The sequence below is a fragment of the Heptranchias perlo genome, chromosome 31 (genome assembly GCF_035084215.1).
Source record: "Heptranchias perlo isolate sHepPer1 chromosome 31, sHepPer1.hap1, whole genome shotgun sequence".
NCBI lineage: Eukaryota > Metazoa > Chordata > Chondrichthyes > Hexanchiformes > Hexanchidae > Heptranchias > Heptranchias perlo.
In genome coordinates this window covers 37346492-37368405 of record NC_090355.1, presented here as the reverse complement: position 1 = coordinate 37368405, position 21914 = coordinate 37346492, and the positions used below count along the sequence as shown (strand labels likewise).

At 47.3% G+C, this 21914-nt stretch overlaps 3 protein-coding genes across 4 annotated transcripts in view; 1 reads left to right on the top strand and 2 right to left on the bottom strand.

Annotated features, from left to right (window-relative positions):
- The window catches only part of LOC137300751 (1-acyl-sn-glycerol-3-phosphate acyltransferase alpha-like), a 42438-nt gene extending 39849 nt beyond the window's left edge, over positions 1 to 2589 (bottom strand). Inside the window, exon 1 of the mRNA XM_067970025.1 lies at positions 2227 to 2589. Within this exon, the coding sequence (XP_067826126.1) occupies positions 2227 to 2405 (179 nt within the window). The 5' untranslated portion in view covers positions 2406 to 2589. The remainder of the gene's footprint in view (positions 1 to 2226) is intronic.
- The window catches only part of LOC137300753 (divergent protein kinase domain 1B-like), a 142060-nt gene that overhangs the window by 72497 nt on the left and 47649 nt on the right, over positions 1 to 21914 (top strand). The window lies entirely within an intron of this gene.
- Positions 14141 to 16981, bottom strand: LOC137300366 (putative uncharacterized protein DDB_G0286901). The gene is made up of 3 exons (XM_067969449.1): positions 16635 to 16981; positions 15310 to 15508; positions 14141 to 15193 (listed from the first exon to the last, which is right to left on the bottom strand). Exons 1-3 carry the CDS (start codon positions 16979 to 16981, stop codon positions 14141 to 14143), a joined length of 1599 nt encoding a protein of 532 aa, XP_067825550.1.

The following is a 21914-nucleotide window of genomic DNA, read 5'->3' as shown; positions in this document are numbered from 1 at the left end:
CCCCCCCACCCCCTCTGCCCCCCCTCTCCCTTTCCCCTCTGCCCCCCCTCTCCCTTTCCCCTCTGCCCTGCCAGTCCCCCCCCCTCTGCCCTGCCAGTCCCCCCCCCCTCTGCCCTGCCAGCACCCCCCCCCTCTGCCCTGCCAGCACCCCCCCCCCTCTGCCCTGCCAGCACCCGCCCCCCTCTGCCCTGCCAGCACCCCCCCCCTCTGCCCTGCCAGCACCCCCCCCCCTCTGCCCTGCCAGCACCCCCCCCCTCTGCCCTGCCAGCACCCCCCCCCCTCTGCCCTGCCAGCACCCCCCCCCTCTGCCCTGCCAGCACCCCCCCCCTCTGCCCTGCCAGCACCCCCCCCCTCTCCCTTCCCCCCACCCCACTGCCCCCCCTCTCCCTTCCCCCCACCCCCACTGCCCCCCCTCTCCCTTCCCCCCACCCCCACTGCCCCCCCTCTCCCTTCCCCCCACCCCCACTGCCCCCCCTCTCCCTTCCCCCCACCCCCCACTGCCCCCCCTCTCCCTTTCCCCCCACCCCCACTGCCCCCCCTCTCCCTTTCCCCCCACCCCCACTGCCCCCCCTCTCCCTTTCCCCCCACCCCCACTGCCCCCCCTCTCCCTTTCCCCCCACCCCCACTGCCCCCCCTCTCCCTTTCCCCCCACCCCCACTGCCCCCCCTCTCCCTTTCCCCCCACCCCCACTGCCCCCCCTCTCCCTTTCCCCCCACCCCCACTGCCCCCCCTCTCCCTTTCCCCCACCCCCACTGCCCCCCCTCTCCCTTTCCCCCCCACCCCCACTGCCCCCCCTCTCCCTTTCCCCCCACCCCCACTGCCCCCCCTCTCCCTTTCCCCCCACCCCCACTGCCCCCCCCTCTCCCTTTCCCCCCACCACCCCCCCCTCTCCCTTTCCCCCCACCCCCACTGCCCCCCCTCTCCCTTTCCCCCACCACCCCCCCCTCTCCCTTTCCCCCACCCCCACTGCCCCCCCTCTCCCTTTCCCCCCACCACCCCCCCCTCTCCCTTTCCCCCCACCACCCCCCCTCTCCCTTTCCCCCCACCCCCACTGCCCCCCCTCTCCCTTTCCCCCCACCCTCTCCCTTTCCCCCCACCCCCCCCCCTGCACCCCCCACCTTTCCCCCCACCCCCCCTCTCCCCCCACCCTCTCCCTTTCCCCCCACCCCCCCTTTCCCCCCACCACCCCCCCTGCACCCCCCCACCTTTCCCCCCACCCCCTCTGCACCCCCCCCACCCCCCCCCTTTCCCCCCACCCCCTCTGCACCCCCCCCACCCCCCCCTTTCCCCCCACCCCCTCTGCACCCCCCCCTTTCCCCCCACCCCCTCTGCACCCCCCCACCCCCCCCTTTCCCCCCACCCCCTCTGCACCCCCCCCACCCCCCCACCCCCTCTGCACCCCCCCACCCCCCCCTTTCCCCCCACCCCCTCTGCACCCCCCCCACCCCCCCCTTTCCCCCCACCCCCTCTGCACCCCCCCCTTTCCCCCCACCCCCTCTGCACCCCCCCCTTTCCCCCCACCCCCTCTGCACCCCCCCACCCCCCCCCTTTCCCCCCACCCCCTCTGCACCCCCCCCACCCCCCCCCCTTTCCCCCCACCCCCTCTGCACCCCCCCCCTTTCCCCCCACCCCCTCTGCACCCCCCCCTTTCCCCCCACCCCCTCTGCACCCCCCCCACCCCCCCCCCTTTCCCCCCACCCCCTCTGCACCCCCCCCACCCCCCCCCTTTCCCCCCACCCCCTCTGCACCCCCCCCTTTCCCCCCACCCCCTCTGCACCCCCCCCTTTCCCCCCACCCCCTCTGCACCCCCCCCTTTCCCCCCACCCCCTCTGCACCCCCCCCACCCCCCCCCCTTTCCCCCCACCCCCTCTGCACCCCCCCCACCCCCCCCCCCTTTCCCCCCACCCCCTCTGCACCCCCCCCACCCCCCCCCCCTTTCCCCCCACCCCCTCTGCACCCCCCCCACCCCCCCCCTTTCCCCCCACCCCCTCTGCACCCCCCCACCCCCCCTCTTTCCCCCCACCCCCTCTGCACCCCCCCACCCCCTCTGCACCCCCCCCTTTTCCATCACCCCCTCTCCCCTCTCCCCTTTCTCTCCCCCCCCTAACTCTGGCCGCCACTCGCCCAAAATCCGTGCCCAGCTTTTCCAGGTTCGGGCCCGCAGGCCCAGTTTCTCCCTCCCGCCGCCGCCCCACGGGCCCAGTCTTTCTCCGCCCGCTCCCTCACCTCATGTTCTCCACATCGCGGCCCCTCCACAGGCAGAGCGGGATGATCGGGAGGGCGAGCGCCATAATCCACGAGTAGTAGAAGCCCATCTTACAGTAATAGCGGAACCCGGCGCTCAGCAGCCAGAGGAGGGGCAGCAGCAGCAGCGGGACCGGGAGCAGCAACCACACCGGGGCCATGGCCGGGGACTGGCGGCCTGGGGGCCGGGGAATGAGGGCCGAGTGCCTCCCGCAACTCGAGACCCGCCGCCCGCCTCGGACTCTCCTGCTTCGCGGTTCGGGCTCGGCTCGGGCTCGGGGCTCGGGGCCTCTCCTGCTTCGCCGCTCGATGTTGCTTCCGGGAGTCGCTGCCGCGCAAGCGCGGATAAAACTGTCAATCACACGGGGGGGGGGGGCGGGGCATCCGCAACATCACGTGACGGCGGGTTATTTAAAGGGCGCAGATCACGTGACTCGGGTTCCCCCAAGCGGCAAATTTGAAAATGTTCTCACTTCCTCACAATGGTTCCCCCCGCCCCGCCCCCCACTCCCTGCCCCGCCCACTCCCCGCCCCGCCCCCCACTCCCTGCCCCGCCCACTCCCCACCCCGCCCCCCACTCCCTGCCCCGCCCACTCCCCGCCCCGCCCCCCACTCCCCGCCGCCCACTCCCCACCCCGCCCCCCACTCCCTGCCCCGCCCACTCCCTGCCCCGCCCACTCCCCGCCCCGCCCCCCACCCCCTGCCCCGCCCACTCCCCTTCCCTACAACTATCCTAATATAATTGTAAACAATTTTACAACACCAAGTTATAGTCCAGCAATTTTATTTTAAATTCACAAGCTTTCGGAGATTTTCTCCTTCCTCAGGCAAATTTGCCTGAGGAAGGAGAAAATCTCCGAAAGCTTGTGAATTTAAAATAAAATTGCTGGACTATAACTTGGTGTTGTAAAATTGTTTACAATTGTCAACCCCAGTCCATCACCGGCATCTCCACATCATCCTAATATAGACTGGGATAATAACAATAATATAAGGGGCACAGAGGGGGAGGAATTTTTGAAATGTGTTCAGGAGAACTTTCTTAACCAGTATGTTTCCGGCCCAGCGAGGAAGGAGCCATTGCTGGACTTCGTTCGAGGGTTCAAAGGTTTCGAATAGCTATGGAAAAGGACATGGACCACTCTAAAGTAAAAATACTCAATTGGAGGAGGGCCAATTTCAATGTGATGAAAACAGACCTGGCTCGATCTGGGTAAACTGGAATCAAAGATTGGCAGGCAAAACTGTAATTGAACAGTGGGCGGCCTTTAAGGAAGAGATGGTTCGGGTACATTCCAGGCACATTCCCACGAGGCAGAAAGGTCGGGAAACTGCAGGAAACACAGGTGGGAGTTGACTATAGGCCTCCAAACAGTAGCGGTAATGTAAGGGATGGCTTAAACAGGAAATTAGAGATGCATGTAACAAGGGTACTACAGTAATCATGGGTGACTTTAATCTACATATAGATGGGCCAAACCAAATTAGCAAAAATACCGTGGCGGATGAATTCCTGGAGTGTGTACAAGATGGTTTTTTAGACCAGTACGTTGAGGAGCCAACTAGGGAACAGACTATCCTAGATTGGGTATTGTGCAATGAGAAGGAGTTAATTAATAATCTTGTTGTGCAGGATCCTTTAGGGAAGAGTGACCATAACATGATAGAATTCTTCATTAAGATGGAAAGTGAAGTAGTCCAATCCGAAACTAGGGTCCTAAATCTAAACAGAGGAAACTACGAAGGTATGAGGAGTGAGTTGGTTCTGATAGATTGGGAAGCTTCCTTAAAAGGCATGACGGTGGATAGGCAATGGCTAACATTTAAGGAACGAATGCATGAATTGCAACAGTTATACATTCCTTTCTGGTGCAAACTCACAAAAGTATAAGTGGCCCACCCATGGCTAACAAAAGAAATGAAGGATAGTATTAGATCCAAAGAGGAGTCATATAAAGTTGCCAGAAAAAGTAGCAAGCCTGAGGATTGGGAGCAGTTTAGAATTCAGCAAAAAAGGTCCAAGAGATTGATTAAGAGGGGAAAAATAGAGTATGAGAGTAAACTTGCAAGGAACATAAAAGTGGACTGTAAAAGCTTCTCCAAGTATGTAAAAAGAAAAAGATTAGTGAAGACAAATGTAGGTCCCTTACAGTCAGAAACGGGAGAATTTATAATGGGGAACAAGGAAATGGCAGAGCAATTAAACAAATACTTTGGTTCTGTCTTCATGGAAGAGGACACAAATAATTTCCCAGAAATGCTAGGGAACCAAGGGTCTAGTGAGAAGGAAGAATTGAAGGAAATTAGTATTAATAAAAAAATAGTGCTGGAGAAATTAATGGGACTGAAAGCTGATAAATCCCCAGGGCCTGATAATCTGCATCCCAGAGTAATAAAATAATGGATGTATCTTTCAAAATTCTATAGATTATGGAACAGTTCCTGCAGATTGGAGGGTGGAAAATGTAACTCCAATATTTAAAAAAGGAGAGAGAAAACAGGGAACTACAGACCGGTTAGCCTAACATCCGTAGTAGGGAAAATGCTAGAGGCTATTATAAAGGATGTGATAACCAGGACACTTAGAAAATATCAACGGGATTAGACAAAGTCAACATGGATTTATGAAAGGGAAATCGTGTTTGACAAACCTACTGGAGTTTTTTGAGGATGTAACTGGTAGAATAGATAGGGAAGAATCAGTGGATGTGGTTTATTTGGATTTTCAGAAGGCCTTTGATAAAGTCCCACATAAGAGGTTAGTGTGCAAAATTAAAGCACATGGGATTGGGGAAAAGATACTAGCGTGGATTGAAAATTGGTTAACAGACAGGAAACAGAGAGTAGGAATAAATGGTTCTTTTTCATGGTGGCAGGCAGTGACTAGTGGGGTACCACAGGGACCAGTGCTTGGGCCCCAGCTATTCACAATATATATCAATGATTTGGATGAGGGAACAAAATGTAATATTTCCAAGTTTGCTGATGACACAAAACTAGGTGAGATCGTGAGTTGTGAGGAGGATGCAAAGAGGCTTCAAGGCGATTTAGACAAGTTGAGTGAGTGGGCAAGTACATGGCAGATGCAGTATAATGTGGATAAATGTGAAGTTATCCACTTCGGAAGGAAAAACAGAAAGGCAGAGTATTATTTAAATGATGATAGATTGGGAAATGTTGATGTACAAAGGGACCTGGGTGCCCTTGTACACCAGTTACTGAAAGCAAACATGTAGGTGCAGCAAGCAATTAGGAAAGCAAATTGTATGTTGGCCTTCATTGCAAGAGGATTTGAGTACACGAGTGAGAATGTCTTACTGCAGTTATACAGGGCCTTGGTGAGACCACACCTGGTGTATTGTGTGCAGTTTTGGTCTCCTTACCCAAGAAAGGATATACTTGCCATAGAGGGAGTGCAGCGAAAGTTCACCAGACTGATTCCTGGGATGGCAGGATTGTCGTATGAGGAGAGATTGGGTCGACTCGGCCTGTATTCACTCGAGTTTAGAAGAATGAGAGGGAATCTCATTGAAATGTATAAAATTCTGACAGGGCTGGGCAGACAGCATGCAGGGAGGATGTTTCCCCTGGCTGGGGTGTCCTGAATGAAGGGTCACAGTCTCAGGATACGGGGTAGGACATTTAGGACTGAGATGAGGAGAAATTTCTTCACTCAGAGGGTGGTGAACCTGTGGAATTCTCTACCACAGAAGGCTGTGGAGGCCTTGAATGTATTTAAGAAGGAGACAGATAGATTTCTAGACACAGAAGGCATCAAGGGGTATGAGGGGAGAGCGGGAATATGGTATTGAGATAGAGGATCAGCCATGATCATATTGAATGGCGAAGCAGGCTCGAAGGGCCAAATGGCCTACTCCTCCTCCTAGTTTCTATGTAACTAAAGCCAGAGTTCCCTGGATGAGAAAAGAGATAGAGAGTAAGATGAAGTGGAAAAAAGGGGGCATATGACAGATGTCAGGTTGATAACACAAATGAGAACTAGGCAGAATATAGAAAGTTCAGAGGGGAAGTGAAAAAGGAAATAAGAGGGGCAAAAAGAGAATATGAGAATAGACTGACGGCCAATATAAGAGAGAATCCATAAGTCTTCTACAGGCATGTAAATGGGTAGTAAGAGGTGGGGTGGGCCGATTAGGGACCATAAAGGAGATCTAATCATGGAGGCAGAGGGGATGGCTGAGGTACTAAATGAGTACTTTGCATCTGTCTTTACCAAGGAAGAAGATGCTGCCAGAGTCTCAGTAAAGGAAGATATAGTTGAGATACTGGATGGGCTAAAAACTGAAAAAGAGGTACTTGAAAGGATAGCTGTACTTAAAGTAGATAAGTCACCCGGTCCGGATGGGATGCATCCAAGGTTGCTGAGGGAAGTAACGGTGGAAATTGCAGAGGTCATAATTTTCCAAACATCCGTAGATACAGGAATGGTGCCAGAGGACTGGAGAATTGCAAATGTTACACCCTTGTTCAAAAAAGGGTGTAAGGATAAACCCAGCAATCATAGGTCAGTCAGTTTAACCTCGGTGGTGGGAAAACTTTTAGAAATGATAATCCTGGTATAGAATTAGCAGTCACTTGAATGAGTGTGGATTATGGAAAGCCAGCACGGATTTGTTAAAGGCAAATCATGCTTAAGTAACCTGATAGTGTTTTTTGATGAGGTAACAGAGAGAGTAGATGAGGGCAATGCAGCTGATGTGTATATGGACTTTCAAAAGGTGTTTGATAAAGTGCCGCATGGTAGGCTTGTCATCAAGATTGCGGCCCATGGAATAAAGGGGGCAGTAGCAACATGGATACAGAATTGGCTAAGGGACAGGAAACAGAGAGTAGCGGTGAATGGTTGTTTTTCGGACTGGAGGGAGGTGTACAGTGGTGTTCCCCAGGGGTCAGTGCTGGGACCACTGCTTTTCTTGATATATATTAATGACTTGGACTTGGGTGTACAGGGCACAATTTCAAAATTTGCAGATGACACAAAACTTGGAAGGGTAGTAAGCAGTGAGGAGGATAGTGATAGACTTCAAGAGGATATAGACAGGCTGGAGTCATGGGTGGACACGTGGCAGATGAAATTTAACACAGAAAAATGAAAAGTGATACATTTCAGTAGGAAGAACGAGGAAAGGCAATAAAAACTAAAGGGCACAACTCTAAAAAGAGTACAGGAACAGAGAGATCTGGGGGTCTATGTACACAAATCGTTGAAGGTGGCAGGGCAGGTTGAGAACGTGGTTAAAAAAGCATACGGGATCCTGGGCTTTATAAATAGAGGCAGAGAGTACAAAAGCATGGAACTCATGATGAACCTTTATAAAACATTGGTTCGGCCACAACTGGAGTATTGTGACCAGTTCTGGGCACTGCAATTTAGGAAAGATATGAAGACCATAGAGAGGGTGCAGAAGAGATTTACTAGAATGATTCCAGGGATGAGGGACTTTAGTTATGTGGATAGACTGGAGAAGCTGGGGTTGATCTCCTTGGAACAGAGATGGTTGCGAGGAGATTTGATAGAGGTATTCAAAATCATGAAGGGTCTAGACAGAGTAGATAGAAAGAAACTGTTCCCATTGGCAGAAGGGTCAAGAACCAGAGGATATAGATTTAAGGTGATTGGCAAAAGAACCAAAGGTGACATGAGGAAAAACCTTTTTAACACAGCGAGTGGTTAGGATCTGGAATGCACTGCCCGAGGGGGTGGTGGAGGCAGATTCAATCATAGCCTTCAAAAGGGAACTGGATAAGTACTTGAAAGGAAAAAAATTTGCGGGGCTACAGGGAAAGGGCGGGGGAGAGGGATTAGCTGGATTGCTCTTGCATGGAGCCAGTGCGGACTCGATGGGCCGAATGGCCTCCTTCCTGCTGTAACCTTTCGATGATTCTATGATTCCGTTGGTGAGATTCCTGTTGGTGAAATTCTTCTTGGTGAGATTCCTGATGCTGTGATTCCTGTTGGCGAAATTCCTGTTGGTGAGATTCATAGAACCATAGAATCATAGAAAATCTACAGCTCAGAAGGAGGCCATTCGGCCCATCATGTCCACGCCAGCTGAGAAACGAGCCACCCAGCCTAATCCCACTTTCCAGCACTTTGTCCGTAGCCCTGCAGGTCACGGCTCTTCAGGTGCAATTCCAGGTATTTTTTTAAATGAGTTCAGAGTTTCTGCCTCTACCACCCTCTCAGGCAGTGAGTTCCAGACCCCCACCACCCTCTGGGTGAAAAATAATTTCCTCATTTCCGCTCTAATCCTTTCACCAATCACTTTAAATCTATGCCCCCCGGTTATTGACCCTTCCGCTAAGGGAAATAGGTCCTCCCTATCCACTCTAACTAGGCCCCTCATAATTTTATACACCTCAATCAAATCTCCCCTCAACCTCCTCTGTTCCAAGGAAAACAACCCCAGCCTATTCAATCTGTCATCATAGCTAAAATTCTCCAGTCCCGGCAACATCCTCGTTAATCTCCTCTGCACCCTCTCTAGTGCAATCACATCCCTCCTGTAATGTGGTGACCAGAACTGTGTGCAGTACTCAAGCTGTGGCCTAACTAGTGTTTTATACAGTTCCAGCATAAGATCCCTGCTCTTATATTCTATGCCTCAGCTAATAAAGGAAAGTATCCCGTATGCCTTTTTAACCACCTTATCTACCTGTCCTGCTACCTTCAGGGATCTGTGGACTTGCACTCCAAGGTCCCTCACTTCCTCTACACCTCTCAGTATCCTCCCATTTATTGTGTACTCCCTTGCCTTGTTTGCCCTCCCCAAATGCATTATCTCACACTTCTCCGGATTGAACTCCATTTGCCACTTTTCTGCCCATCTGACCAGTCCATTGATATCTTCCTGCAGTCTACAGTTTTCCTACTCACTATCAACCACACGGCCTATCTTTGTGTCATCCGCAAATTTCTTAATCATGCCCCCTATGTTTAAGTCCCAATCGTCAATGTATACCACAAAAAGCAAAGGACCTAGTACCGAGCCCTGCGGCACACCAATGGAAACAGCCTTCCAGTCGCAAAAACACCCGTCGACCATTACCTTTTGCTTCCTGCCGATGAGCCAATTTGGATCCAATTTGCCACTTTCCCTTGGATCCCATGGGCCTTTACTTTTTTGATCAATCTGCCATGTGGGACCTTGTCAAAAGCCTTGCTAAAATCCATGTAGACAACATCAAACACACTACCCTCATTGATACTCCTTTTCACCTCCTCAAAAAATTCAATCAAGTTAGTCAGACACAACCCCCCCCCCCCCCCACTTCACAAATCCGTGCTGACTGTCCTTGATTAACTCAGCATCAAAGCTGAAGGTCAGGCTAGGGTGTGTGGCCCAACTAAGAGTTCTATATACAAATGCACGGAGTATAAGGAATAAATTAAATGAATTACAGGTTCAAATTCAAATTGGAGGGTATGACATGATAGCTATTACTGAGACATGGCTGCAGGATGGTCAGGATTGGGAACTAAATATACCAGGTTATAAGGTCTACAGGAGAGACAGGGAAAATGGAAGAGGGGGAGGAGTAGCCTTAGTGATTAGAGATGAAATCACTTCAATGATAAAGGAGGATATAACGAGGGGTAAGCAGCCAACAGAGACCTTATGGGTTGAATTGAGAAATAAGAAAGGATCTAAGACTATGGTGGGAGTTGTGTATAGGACCCCTGGCAACAGCTCTGAAGTGCTAAAATGTATAAATGCAGAGATTAGACAAGTGTGTAACAAAAGCATAATGGTCTCAATGGGGGACTTTAACCTTCACATAGATTGGGAAAAGCAGACTAGCAATTGTCAGAAAGGTAGTGAATTTCTTGAGTGTGTCCGGGATAGTTTTCTACAGCAATCTGTCCCAGAGGCAACAAGGGGGCAAGCCATACTAGATTTAGTATTGAGTAATGAACCAGATTTAGTTAACAGCTTAATTGTGCGTGAACATTTATCCAATAGCGATCATAACATGATCGAGTTCAATGTAGTGTTTGAAAGGGAAAAAAGTGAATCAGCTGCTAAGATTCTAGACTTGGGTAAGGCCGACTTCAATGGGATGAGACAGAGACTGTCCACAGTAAACTGGGCAAATCTGTTAATGGGTAAAACGACTGGTGATCAGTGGGAAATGTTTAAAGAAACATTTAACGTGATACAGAACTGGTTTATACCCCTGAGGGGCAAGAACTCTACTTGCCAAAAAAAACAGCCATGGACAATTAAAAAGGTAAGGGACAGTATAAGACAGAAGGAAAGGGCATACAAAAAGGAAAAAAATGGCACAGATGCTGGCGAATGGGAAAGATACAAAGATCAACAAAGGGTCACAAAACAGATAGTAAGGGCTACAAAAAGAGAGTATGAAAAGAAACTCGCAAGGGATATCAAAACCAATACGAAGAACTTTTATAGTTATATTAGGAAAAAGAGGGTGGTCAGGAGCAGTGTTGGCCCCTTAAAAACTGAAAGTGGGGATATTGTCATTGACAATGGCGAACATGTTGAACAATTACTTTGCGTCAGTATTTACAGTAGAAAAAGAGGATAGCATGCTGGAAATCCCAAGAAAACTAATATTGAATCGGGGACAGGGACTCAATCAAATTAACATAAGTAAAACAACAGTAATGAAGAAAATAATAGCACTAAAGAGTGACAAATCCCTAGGACCAGATGGTTTCCATCCCAGGGTTTTAAAGGAAGCAGGTGAGCACATTGCAGATGCCCTAACTATAATCTTTCAAAGTTCCCTAGATTCAGGAACTGTCCCTCTAGATTGGAAAATTGCACATGTCACTCCGCTTTTTAAGAAAGGAGAGAGAGGGAAACCAGAGAATTATAGACCAGTTAGCCTAACATCTGTTGTGGGGAAAATGCTGGAGTCCATAATTAAGGATAGGGTGACTGAACACCTCGAGAATTTTCAGTTAATCAGGGAGAGCCAGCATGGATTTGTGAAAGGTAGGTCGTGCCTGACAAACCTGATTGAATTTTTTGAAGAGGTGACTATAGTAGTGGACAGGGGAATGTCAATGGATGTTATTTATATGGACTTCCAGAAGGCATTTGATAAAGTCCCACATAAGAGACTGTTAGCTAAGATAGAAGCCCATGGAATCGAGGGAAAAGTACAGACTTGGTTAGGAAGTTGGCTGAGCGAAAGGCGACAAGAGAGTAGGGATAATGGGTAGGTACTCACATTGGCAGGATGTGACTAGTGGAGACCCGCAGGGATCTGTCTTGGGGCCTCAATTATTCACAATATTTATTAACGTCTTAGATGAAGGCATAGAAAGTCTCATATCTAAGTTTGCCGATGACACAAAGATTGGTGGCATTGTAAGCAGTGCAGATGAAAACATAAAATTACAAAGGGATATTGATAGATTAGGTGAATGGGCAAAACTGTGGCAAATGGAATTCAATGTAGGCAAATGTGAGGTCATCCACTTTGGACCAAAAAGGATAGAACAGGGTACTTTCTAAATGGTAAAAAGTTAAAAACAATGGATGTCCAAAGGGACTTAGAGGTTCAGGTACATAGATCATTGAAGTGTCATGAACAGGTGCAGAAAATAATCAAGAAGGCAAATGGAATGCTGGCCTTTATATCTGGAGGACTAGAGTACAAGGGGGCAGAAGTTATGCTGCAGCTATACAAGACCCTGGTTAGACTGCACCTGGAGTACTGTGAGCAGTTCTGGGCACCGCACCTTCGGAAGGACATATTGGCTTTGGAGGGAGTGCAGCGTAGGTTTACTAGAATGATACCCAGACTTCAAGGGTTAAGTTACGAGGAGAGATTACACAAACTGGGGTTGTATTCTCTGGAGTTTCAAAGGTTAAGGGGTGATCTGATCGAAGTTTATAAGATATTAAGGGGAACGGATAGGGTGGATAGAGAGAAACTATTTCCGCTGGTTGGGGATTCTAGGAGTAGGAGGCACAGTCTAAAAATTAGAGCCAGACCTTTCAGGAGTGAGATTAGAAAACATTTCTACACACAAAGGTTGGTAGACATTTGGAACTCTCTTCCGCAAACGGCAATTGATACTAGCTCAATTGCTAAATTTAAATGTGAGATAGATAGCTTTTTGGCAACCAAAGGTATTAAGGGATATGGGCCAAAGGCAGGTATATGGAGTTAGATCACAGATCAGCCATGATCTTATCAAATGGCGGAGCAGGCAGAGGGGCTGAATGGCCTACTCCTGGTCCTATGTTCCTATTGGTCCGTGCCTTTCTAAGTGACCGTTTATCCTGTCCCTCAGAATTGATTTCAATAATTTGCCCACCACCGAGGTTAGGCTGACTAGCCTGTAATTACTTGGTCCCTTTTTAAACAATGGTACAACGTTAGCAGTCCTCCAATCATCTGGCACTACACCTGTATCCAGTGAAGTTTGGAAAATAATTGTTAAAGCCTCCACTATTTCCTCCCTGGCTTCTTTTAACAGCCTGGGATACATTTCATCTGGCTCTGGTGATTCATCCACTTTCAAAGATGCTAATCCCCTTAATACTTCCTCTCTCACTATGTTTATCCTATCTAATATTTCACACTCCTCCTCCTTAACTTCAATCCCTGCATCATCCCTCTCCTTTGTGAAGACAGATGCAAAGTATTCGTTAAGAACCATACTCACATCTTCCGCCTCCACACATAGTTTACCTTTTTGGTCTCTAATGGGCCTGACTCTTTCCTTAGTTATCCTCTTGCTCTTAATGTATTTATGAAACATCTTTGAGTTTTCTTTGATTTTACCTGCTAATATTTTTTCATGCCCTCTCTTTGCTTTCCTAATTTCATTTTTAACTTCACCCCTGCACTTTTTATACTCCTCTAAGCTTTCCGTAGTATTGAGTTCCCGGTGTCTATCATAGGCTTTCTTTTTCTGCCTTATCTTACCCTGAATGCTTCTTGTCATCCAGGGGGCTCTAGATTTGGCAGCCCCTCCCTTTTTCTTTGTGGTAATATGTTTACCCTGAACCCCTTGAATCTCCCCCTTTGAATGTCTCCCACTGCTCTGACACTGATTTACCTTCAAGTAGCTGTTTCCAGTTTACTTCTGCTAAATCACTTCTCAGTTTAGTAAAATTGGCCTTTCCTGAATTGAAAACTCTAACTCCTGCTCTGTCTTTGTCCTTTTCCATAACTATGCTAAAACTAACTGTATTATGATCACTACCACCAAAATGCTCTCCCACTGCTACTCCTTCCACCTGCCCCTCTTCATTTCCTAGAACTAAATCCAAAACTGCGCCCCCTCTCGTTGGGCTTGCTATGTACTGACTAAAAAAAATTCTCCTGAATGCAATTTAAGAATTCTGTACCCTCTATACCATTCACACTGATTGTATCCCAGTTAATATTCGGGTTGTTGAAATCCCCGACTATTACTGCCCTATTGTTTTTGCACTTCTCAGAAATTTGCCTACATATTTGCTCCTCTATCTCCCTCTGACTGTTTAGGGGTCTATAGTACACTCCCAGTTGTGTGACTGCCCCTTTTTTGTTCTTTAGCTCAAACCATATGGCCTTTTTTGATGCTCCTTCTAAAATATCATCCCTCTTCACAACTGTAATTGTTTCCTTAACCAAAATTGCCACACACCCTCCTTTTTTATCCCCCTCTCAATTGCGTCTGAAAACCCTGTAACCAGGAATGTTGAGCTGCCAGTCCAGCCCTCTTTAAGCCATGTTTCTGTAATAGTTAAGATATCATACTGCCACGTGTCTATCTGTGCCCTCAGCTCATCAGCCTTATTTCCTATACTCCTTGCATTGAGGTAAATACGTTTAAGGACTGCCAAACTCCTCTGTTGTTTATTTTCTAACCTTCGTTCCCTCTGCCTTCCAGACTCACTCACTAATTTTCTGCCTTCCATTTCCAGTTGATGAGATTCCAATTGATGACATTCCTGTAGTTGGGATACATGTTGGTGTGATTCCTGTTGGTGACATTCCTGGTACTGTGATAACTGTTGATGAGATGCCTGTTGAAGAAATTGCTGTTGATGAGATTCCTGTTGGCGAGATTCCTCTTCGTCTGATTCCTGTTGAGGAGATTTGAAATGATGATATTCCTGATGCTATGATTCTTGTTGATGAGATTGCTGGTGATGTGATTCCTGTTGATTGAATTCCTGTTGGTGTGATTCCTATTGATGAGAGTCCTGATGCTTTGATCCCTGTTGGTGAGACTCCTGTTGGTGAGACTCCTGTTGGTGAGACTCCTGATGCTGTGATTCCTGTTGGTCAAATTCCTGATGGTGTGATTTCTGTCGGTGTGATTCCTGTCGAGGAGATTCCTGTTGGTGTGATTCCCGTTGGTGTGGTTCCTTTTGATGAGATTCCGCTTGATGACATTCTTGATGGTGAGATTCCAATTGATGACATTTCTGTTGGTGAGATTCCAGTTGGTGTGATTTCTGATGATAAAATTCCTGATGTGATTCCTGTTGACAGAATTGCTGTTGATGAGATTCCTGTTGATCAAATTCCTTTTGTTGAGAATCCTGTTGATGTGATTCCTGTTGATTGAATTCCTTTTGTTGAGAATCCTGTTGATGTGATTCCTGTTGATTGAATTCCTTTTGTTGAGAATCCTGTTGATGTGATTCCTGTTGATTGAATTCCTTTTGTTGAGAATCCTGTTGATGTGATTCCTGTTGATTGAATTCCTCTTGGTGTGATCCCTGTTGATGAGAGTCCTGATGCTATGATTCCTGTTGGTAACATTCCTGTCGATGTGATTCCTATTGGTGCGATTCCAGATATTGAGATTCCTGTTGGGGAGATTCCCGATGCTGCGATTCCTGTTGATAATAGTCCTGTTGGTGAGACGCCTATTGATGAGATTCTCGTTGGTGTGATTCCCGTGATAAAATTCCTGATGCTGTGATTCCTGTTGATTAGATTCCTGTTGGTGAGATTCATGTTGTTGTGATTCTTGTTGGTGTGATTTCTGTTGTTGTGATTCCTGCTGATGAGATTCCTGTTGGTGTGATTCCTTTTATTGAGATTCCGATTGATGACATTCCTGTTGGTGACATTCCTGTTGGTGAGATACGTGTTGTTGTGATTCCTGTTGATTGAATTCCTGATGATAAAAATCCTGATGGTGAGATTGCTGTTGGTGAGAATGCTGTTGGTCTGGTTCTTGTTGGTTTGATTCCTGTTGTTGATAGTCCTGATGCTGCGATTCCTGTTGTTGAGGATCCTGATCCTTTGATCCCTATTGATGAGATTCCTGTTGGTGTGATTCCTGATGCTATGATTTCTGTTGGTCAAATTCCTGATGGTGTGATTCCTGTTGATTAGATTCCTGTCGGTGAGATTCCTGTCGATGTGGTTCTTGTTGGTGTGATTTCAGATGGTGTGATTCCTATTGAGGAGATTCCTGTTGGTGTGATTCCTTTTGATGAGATTCCGATTGATGACATTCCTGATGGTGAGATTCCCGAAGCTGCGATTCCTGTTGTTGAGGATCCTGATGCTTTGACCATAAGACCATAAAAGATAGGAACAGGAGTAGGCCATTCGGCCCCTCGAGCCTGCTCCGCCATTTAATGAGACCATGGCTGATCTTATTTTTACCTCAACTCCACTTTCCCGCCCTTTCCCCATATTCTTTGACTCCCTTGCTGGTCAAAAATTTGTCTAACTCAGCCTTGAATGTATTCAATGACTCAGCCTCCACAGCTTTTTGGGGTAAAGAATTCCAAAGATTCACGACCACCTGGGAGAAGAAATTCCTCCTCATTTCTGTCTTAAACGGGCGACCCCTTGTTCTGAGACTTTGCCCCCTAGTTTTAGATTCCCCCATGAGGGGTAACATGCTCTCAGCATCTACCCTATCGAGTCCCTTCAGAATCTTGTATGTTTCAATAAGATCTCTTCTCATTCTTCTAAACTCCAATAAGTATAGACCCAATCTGTTCAATCTTTCCTCATAAGACAACCCTTCCATACCCGGAATCAACCTAGTGAACCTTCTCTGAATTGCCTCCAATGCAAGTATGTCCTTCCTTAAATAAGAGCACCAGAACTGTACGCAGTACTCCAGGTGTGGTCTCACCAGCACCCTGTACAGTTGTAGCATGACTTCCCTGCTTTTATACTCCATCCCCTTAGAAATAAAGGCCAATACTCTGTTTGCCTTCCGGATTACCTGCTGCACCTGTATGTGGACTTTTTGTGTTTCATGTATGAGGACACCAAGGTCCCTCTGTACCGCAGCATTTTGTAGTATTTCTCCATTCATATAATATTTTGCTTTTTTATTTTTCCTCCCAAAGTGGATGACTTCACATTTTCCCACAAATTCCATCTGCTTAATTTTTGCCCGTTTGCTTAATTACCAGGAGATTCCTGTTGATGAGACTCCTGTGGTAAAATTTCTGATGCTGTGATTCCTGTTGATTGAATTAATGTTGGTGTGATTCCTGTTGATAAAATTCCAGATGCTGCGATTCCTGTTGATGATAGTCCTAATGCTGATTCCTGTTGTTGAGGATCCTGATGCTTTGATCCCTGATGAGATTCCTGTTGGTGTGATTCCTGCGATAAAATTCCTGATGCTGTGATTCCTGTTGGTGAAATTCCTGATTCTGTGATTCCTGATGCTGTGATATTTGTTGATGAGATTCCCGTTGATGTAATTTCTGTAAGTTTGATTCCTGTTATGAAATTCCTGATGTGATTCCATTGGTCAGATTCCTGTTGATGAGATTCCTGTTGGTGTGATTCCTAATGGTGAGATTTTTTTTTTATTCGTTCATGGGATGTTGGCGTCGCTAGTGAGGCCGGCATTTATTGCCCATCCCTAATTGCCCTTGAGAAGGTGGTGGTGAGCCGCCTTCTTGAACCGCTGCAGTCCATGTGGTGAAGGTTCTCCCACAGTGCTGTTAGGAAGGGAGTTCCAGGATTTTGACCCAGCGACGATGAAGGAACGGCGATATATTTCTAAGTTGGGATGGTGTGTGACTTGAAGGGTAACGTGCAGGTGCTGTTGTTCCCATGTACCTGCTGCTCTTGTCCTTCTAAGTGGTAGAGGTCGCGGGTTTGGGAGGTGCTGTCGAAGAAGCCTTGGCGAGTTGCTGCAGTGCATCCTGTGGATGGTACACACTGCAGCCACAGTGTGCTGGTGGTGAAGGAAGTGAATGTTTAGGGTGGTGGATGGGGTGCCAATCAAGTGGGCTGCTTTGTCCTGGATGGTGTCGAGCTTCTTGAGTGTTGTTGGAGCTGCACTCATCCAGGCAAGTGGAGAGTATTCCATCACACTCCTGACTTGTGCCTTGTAGATGGTGGAAAGGCTTTGGGGAGTCAGGAGGTGAGTCACTCGCCGCAGAATACCCAGCCTCTGACCTGCTTTTGTAGCCACAGTATTTATATGGCTGGTCCAGTTAAGTTTCTGGTCAATGATGACCCCCAGGATGTTGATGGTGGGGGATTCAGCGATGGTAATATCAAGGGGAGATGGTTAGACTCTCTCTTGTTGGAGATGGTCATTGCCTGGCACTTGTCTGGCATGAATGTTACTTGCCACTTATGAGCCCAAACCTGGATGTTGACTAGGTCTTGCTGTATGCGGGCTCAGACTGCTTCATTATTTGAGGGGTTGCGAATGGAACTGAACACTGTGCAATCATCAGCGAACATCCCCATTTCTGACCTTATGATGGAGGGAAGGTCATTGATGAAGCAGCTGAAGATGGTTGAGCCTAGGACACTGTCCTGAGGAACTCCTGCAGCAATGCCCTGGGGCTGAGATGATTGGCCTTCAACAACCACTACCATCTTCCACTGTGCTAGGTATGACTCCAGCCACTGGAGAATTTTCCCCCTGATTCCCATTGACTTCAATTCCTGTTGGTGTGATTCCTAATGCTGAGATTCCTGTTGGTATGATTCTTTTTGGTTGGATTCCTGATGCTGTGATTCCTGTTAGTGTGATTCCTTTTGATGAGATTCTGATTGATAAGATTCCTGTTGTTGAGTTTTCTGATGATGAGATTCCTGTTGCTGTGACTTCTGTTGATAAATTTCCTGATGCTGTGATTCCTGTTGGTCAAATTCCTATTGGTATGATTCCTCTTGATGAAATTCCTGATGCCGCTATTACTGTTGATGAGATTCCCGATGCTGTGAATACTGTTGGTGAGATTCCTGATGCTGTGATTTCTGATGCTGAGATTCCTGGTGGTGTGATTCCTGTTGATAAAATCCTTGTTGGTGAGATTTGTGTTGATTCAATTCCTGTTGGTGTGATTCCTGTCGGTGAGATTCCTTTTGGTGTGATACTTGTTGGTGAGATTTCAATTGATGACGTTCCTGTTGGTGTGATTCCTGTTCATGACATTGCTGGTGGTTTGATTCCTGTTGATGAGATTCCTGTTGGTATTATTCTTTTTGGTGAGTTTGCTGATGCTCTGATTCCTGTTGGTGAGGTTCGTGTTGGTGTGATTCCTGTTGGTGAGGTTCGTGTTGGTGAGGTTCGTGTTGGTGTGATTCCTGTTGGTGAGGTTCGTGTTGGTGTGATTCCTGTTGGTGTGATTCCTGTTGGTGAGGTTCATGTTGGTGAGGTTCGTGTTGGTGTGATTCCTGTTGGTGAGGTTCATGTTGGTGAGGTTCATGTTGGTGAGGTTCGTGTTGGTGTGATTCCTGTTGGTGAGGTTCGTGTTGGTGTGATTCCTGTTGATCGAATTCCTATTGGTGTGATTCCCATTGATGAGATTCCTGTTGATAAATTTCCTGATGCTTTGATTCCTCTTGGTCAAACTCCTGATGCTGTGATTTTCATTGATTTGATTTCTGTTGGTGTGATTCCTGTTGATCGAATTCCTGTTGGTGTGATTCCTGTTGATAAATTTCCTGATGCCGTGATTCCTCTTGGTCAAATTCCTAATGCTGTGATTTCTGATGCTGAGATTCCTGATGCTGCGATTCCGCTTGATGAATTCCTGTTGGTGAGATTCGTGTTGATGTGATTCCTGATGCTGTGATTCCTGTTGATGACATTGCTGGTGGTTTGATTCCTGTTGATGAGATTGTTGTTGGTGTGATTCCTTTTGATGAGATTCCTGTTGGTGTTATTCCTGTTGTTGAGATTCCTGATGATGGGATTCCTGTTGATGAGATTCCTGTCGATAAATTTCCAGATGCTTTGATTCCTCTTGGTCAAATTCCTGTTGCTGTGATTTTTGTTGATTTGATTCCTGTTGGTGTGATTCCTTTTGATGACATTCCTGTTGGTGAGATCCTATTGATAAAATTTCTGTTGGTGTGATTCCATTGGTCAAATTCCTGTTGATGAGATTCCTGATGATGAAATTTCTGTATGTGTGATTCCTGTTAGTGTGATTCTTTTTGGTGAGATTCCTGATGCCCTGATTCCTGTTTTTGTGAGATTCCTACTGGTGACATTCCTGTTGATCAAATTCCTGAAGTGGTGATTCCTGTTGGTGAGATTCTTGTTGGTTTGGTTCCTGTTATGAAATTCCATATGCTGTGATTCCATTGGTCAGATTTCTGTTGGTGTGATTCCTGTTGATGAGATTCCTGATGTTGAAATTTCTGAATGTGTGATTCCTGTTGTGAAATTCCTGATGCTGTGATTCCATTGGTCAGATTCCTGTTGGTGAGAATCCTGTTGCTGCAATTCCTGTTGATCAAATTCCTGATGCGGTGATTTCTGTTGATTAGATTCCTGTTAATGAGATTCCTGATGTTGTGATTTTTCATGTTGAGATTCCTGATAATGAGATTTATGTTGGTGTGTTTCTTGTTGGTGTGATTCCTGTTGCTCCAATTCTTGGTGCACTTCCTGTTGATGAAATTCCCGATGCTGTGAATACTGTTGGTGAGATTCCTGATGCTGCGATTTCTGATGTTGAGATTCCTGATGTTGCGATTCCGGTTGATGAAATTCTTGTTGGTGAGATTCGTGTTGATGTCATTCCTGTTGATATGATTCCTGTTGATTGAATTCCTGGTGTTGTGATTCCTGTTGGTGAAATTCATTTTGGTGAGATTCCGGTTGGTGTGATTCCTGTTGATCAAATTCCTGATGCTGTGATTCCTGTTGGTGAGATTACTGATGCTCTGATTCCTGTTGGTGAGATTCCTGTTGATCAAAATATCTGCTTTAGATACTGTTGGGGGAGATGGCTTATCAGGGGAAAGCAGCAAGAGCCAGGTTCGGGGCACCATGGGTGGCTCTGCTGCACAGGAGGGGAGGAAGAAGAGTGGCAGGGCTATAGTGATAGGGGATTCGATTGTAAGGGGAACAGATAGGTGTTTCTGCGGCCGCAAACGTGACTCCAGGATGGTATGTTGCCTCCCTGGTGCTAGGGTCAAGGATGTCACGGAGCGGCTGCAGGGCATTCTGGAGGGGGAGGGTGAACAGCCAGTAGTCGTGGTCCATATTGGTACCAACGACATAGGTAAAAAAAGGGATGGGGTCCTGCAAGGTGAATTTAAGGAGTTAGGAGATAAATTAAAAAACAGGACTTCAAAGGTAGTGATCTCAGGATTACTACCAGTGCCACGTGCTAGTGAGTATAGGAACAGGAGAATAGACAGGATGAATGCGTGGCTGCATGGATGGTGTAGGAGGGAGGGATTTAGATTCCTGGGACATTGGGACTGGTTCTGGGGAAGGTGGGACCTGTACAAACGAGACGGGTTACACCCGAGCAGGACCGGGACCAATGTCCTCGCGGGGGTGTTTGTTAGTGCTGTTGGGGAAGGTTTAAACTAGAGTGGCAGGGGGATGGGAACCTGAGCGGGGAGTCAGAAGGGAATAAAGTTGAGAGCAGCAAGAGAGGGGAAGACCCAGGGGAAATCCATAATACAAATAGTACAAACAGTTGTTCAAGAACAAGTGAAAGGGAAAAGCGTAGAGCAGCGGAAAGAAAGTGTACTTTAGGCACGACAGATAAAATAAAAACTAGAAGGCTTAAGGCGATTAACCCAGCATCAAAGCTGTGGCAGGGGGTTGGGAACCTGAGCAAGGAGACAGAGGAAAGCGTATCAGGAAGGGACAGAAGGTATGGAGTAAAAGGTAAAGTGTTAAAAAAGGAAAAAGCAGGAACTAAGTGTCACAAAACATATTTGAAAGTTCTTTATCTGAAAGCATGTAGCATTCATAACAAAATGGACGAGTTAACGGCACAAATAACTATGTTTGGGTACGATCTTGTGGCCATTACAGAAACATGGCTGCAGGGTGACAACGACTGGGAATTAAATATGCCAGGGTATTTAACAATCAGGAAGGACAGGCAGGAAGGAAGGGGAGGTGGGGTGGCTATGTTAATAAGGGAAGGAATCACTGTAAAACAGAGAAAAGATATTGGGACAAAGGATCACGATAATGAAACAGTTTGGGTAGAGATAAGGAATAATAAGGGGAAAAAAACACTCGTGGGCGTAGTATATAGGCCTCCTAATAGTTGCAACTCTGCTGGAAGAAGTATTAATCAGGAAATAGTCGGGGCATGTAATAAGGGAACAGCTATAATTATGGGGGATTTTAACTATCATATTAACTGGACAAATCAAATTGGGCAGGGCAGCCTTGAGGAAGAGTTTATTGAGTGTATTAGGGATGGATTTCTTGAGCAGTATGTAACTGATCC

Bases quoted from the DNA above. Each gene is read 5' to 3' on its own strand.
- LOC137300366 (XM_067969449.1), bottom strand. From the start codon at position 16,981: ATGGAATCACATCAGGAATTTCATAACAGGAATCAAACTTACAGAAAT. The intron at 15,509-16,634 runs GTAATTAAGCAA...TCTCATCAATAG, and splicing joins TCATCAACAGGAATCTCCTG to GGATCAAAGGATCAGGATCC. The intron at 15,194-15,309 runs GTCATCAATCGG...TCTCACCAACAG, and splicing joins GGAATGTCACCAACAGGAAT to GAATCTAATCAACAGGAATC.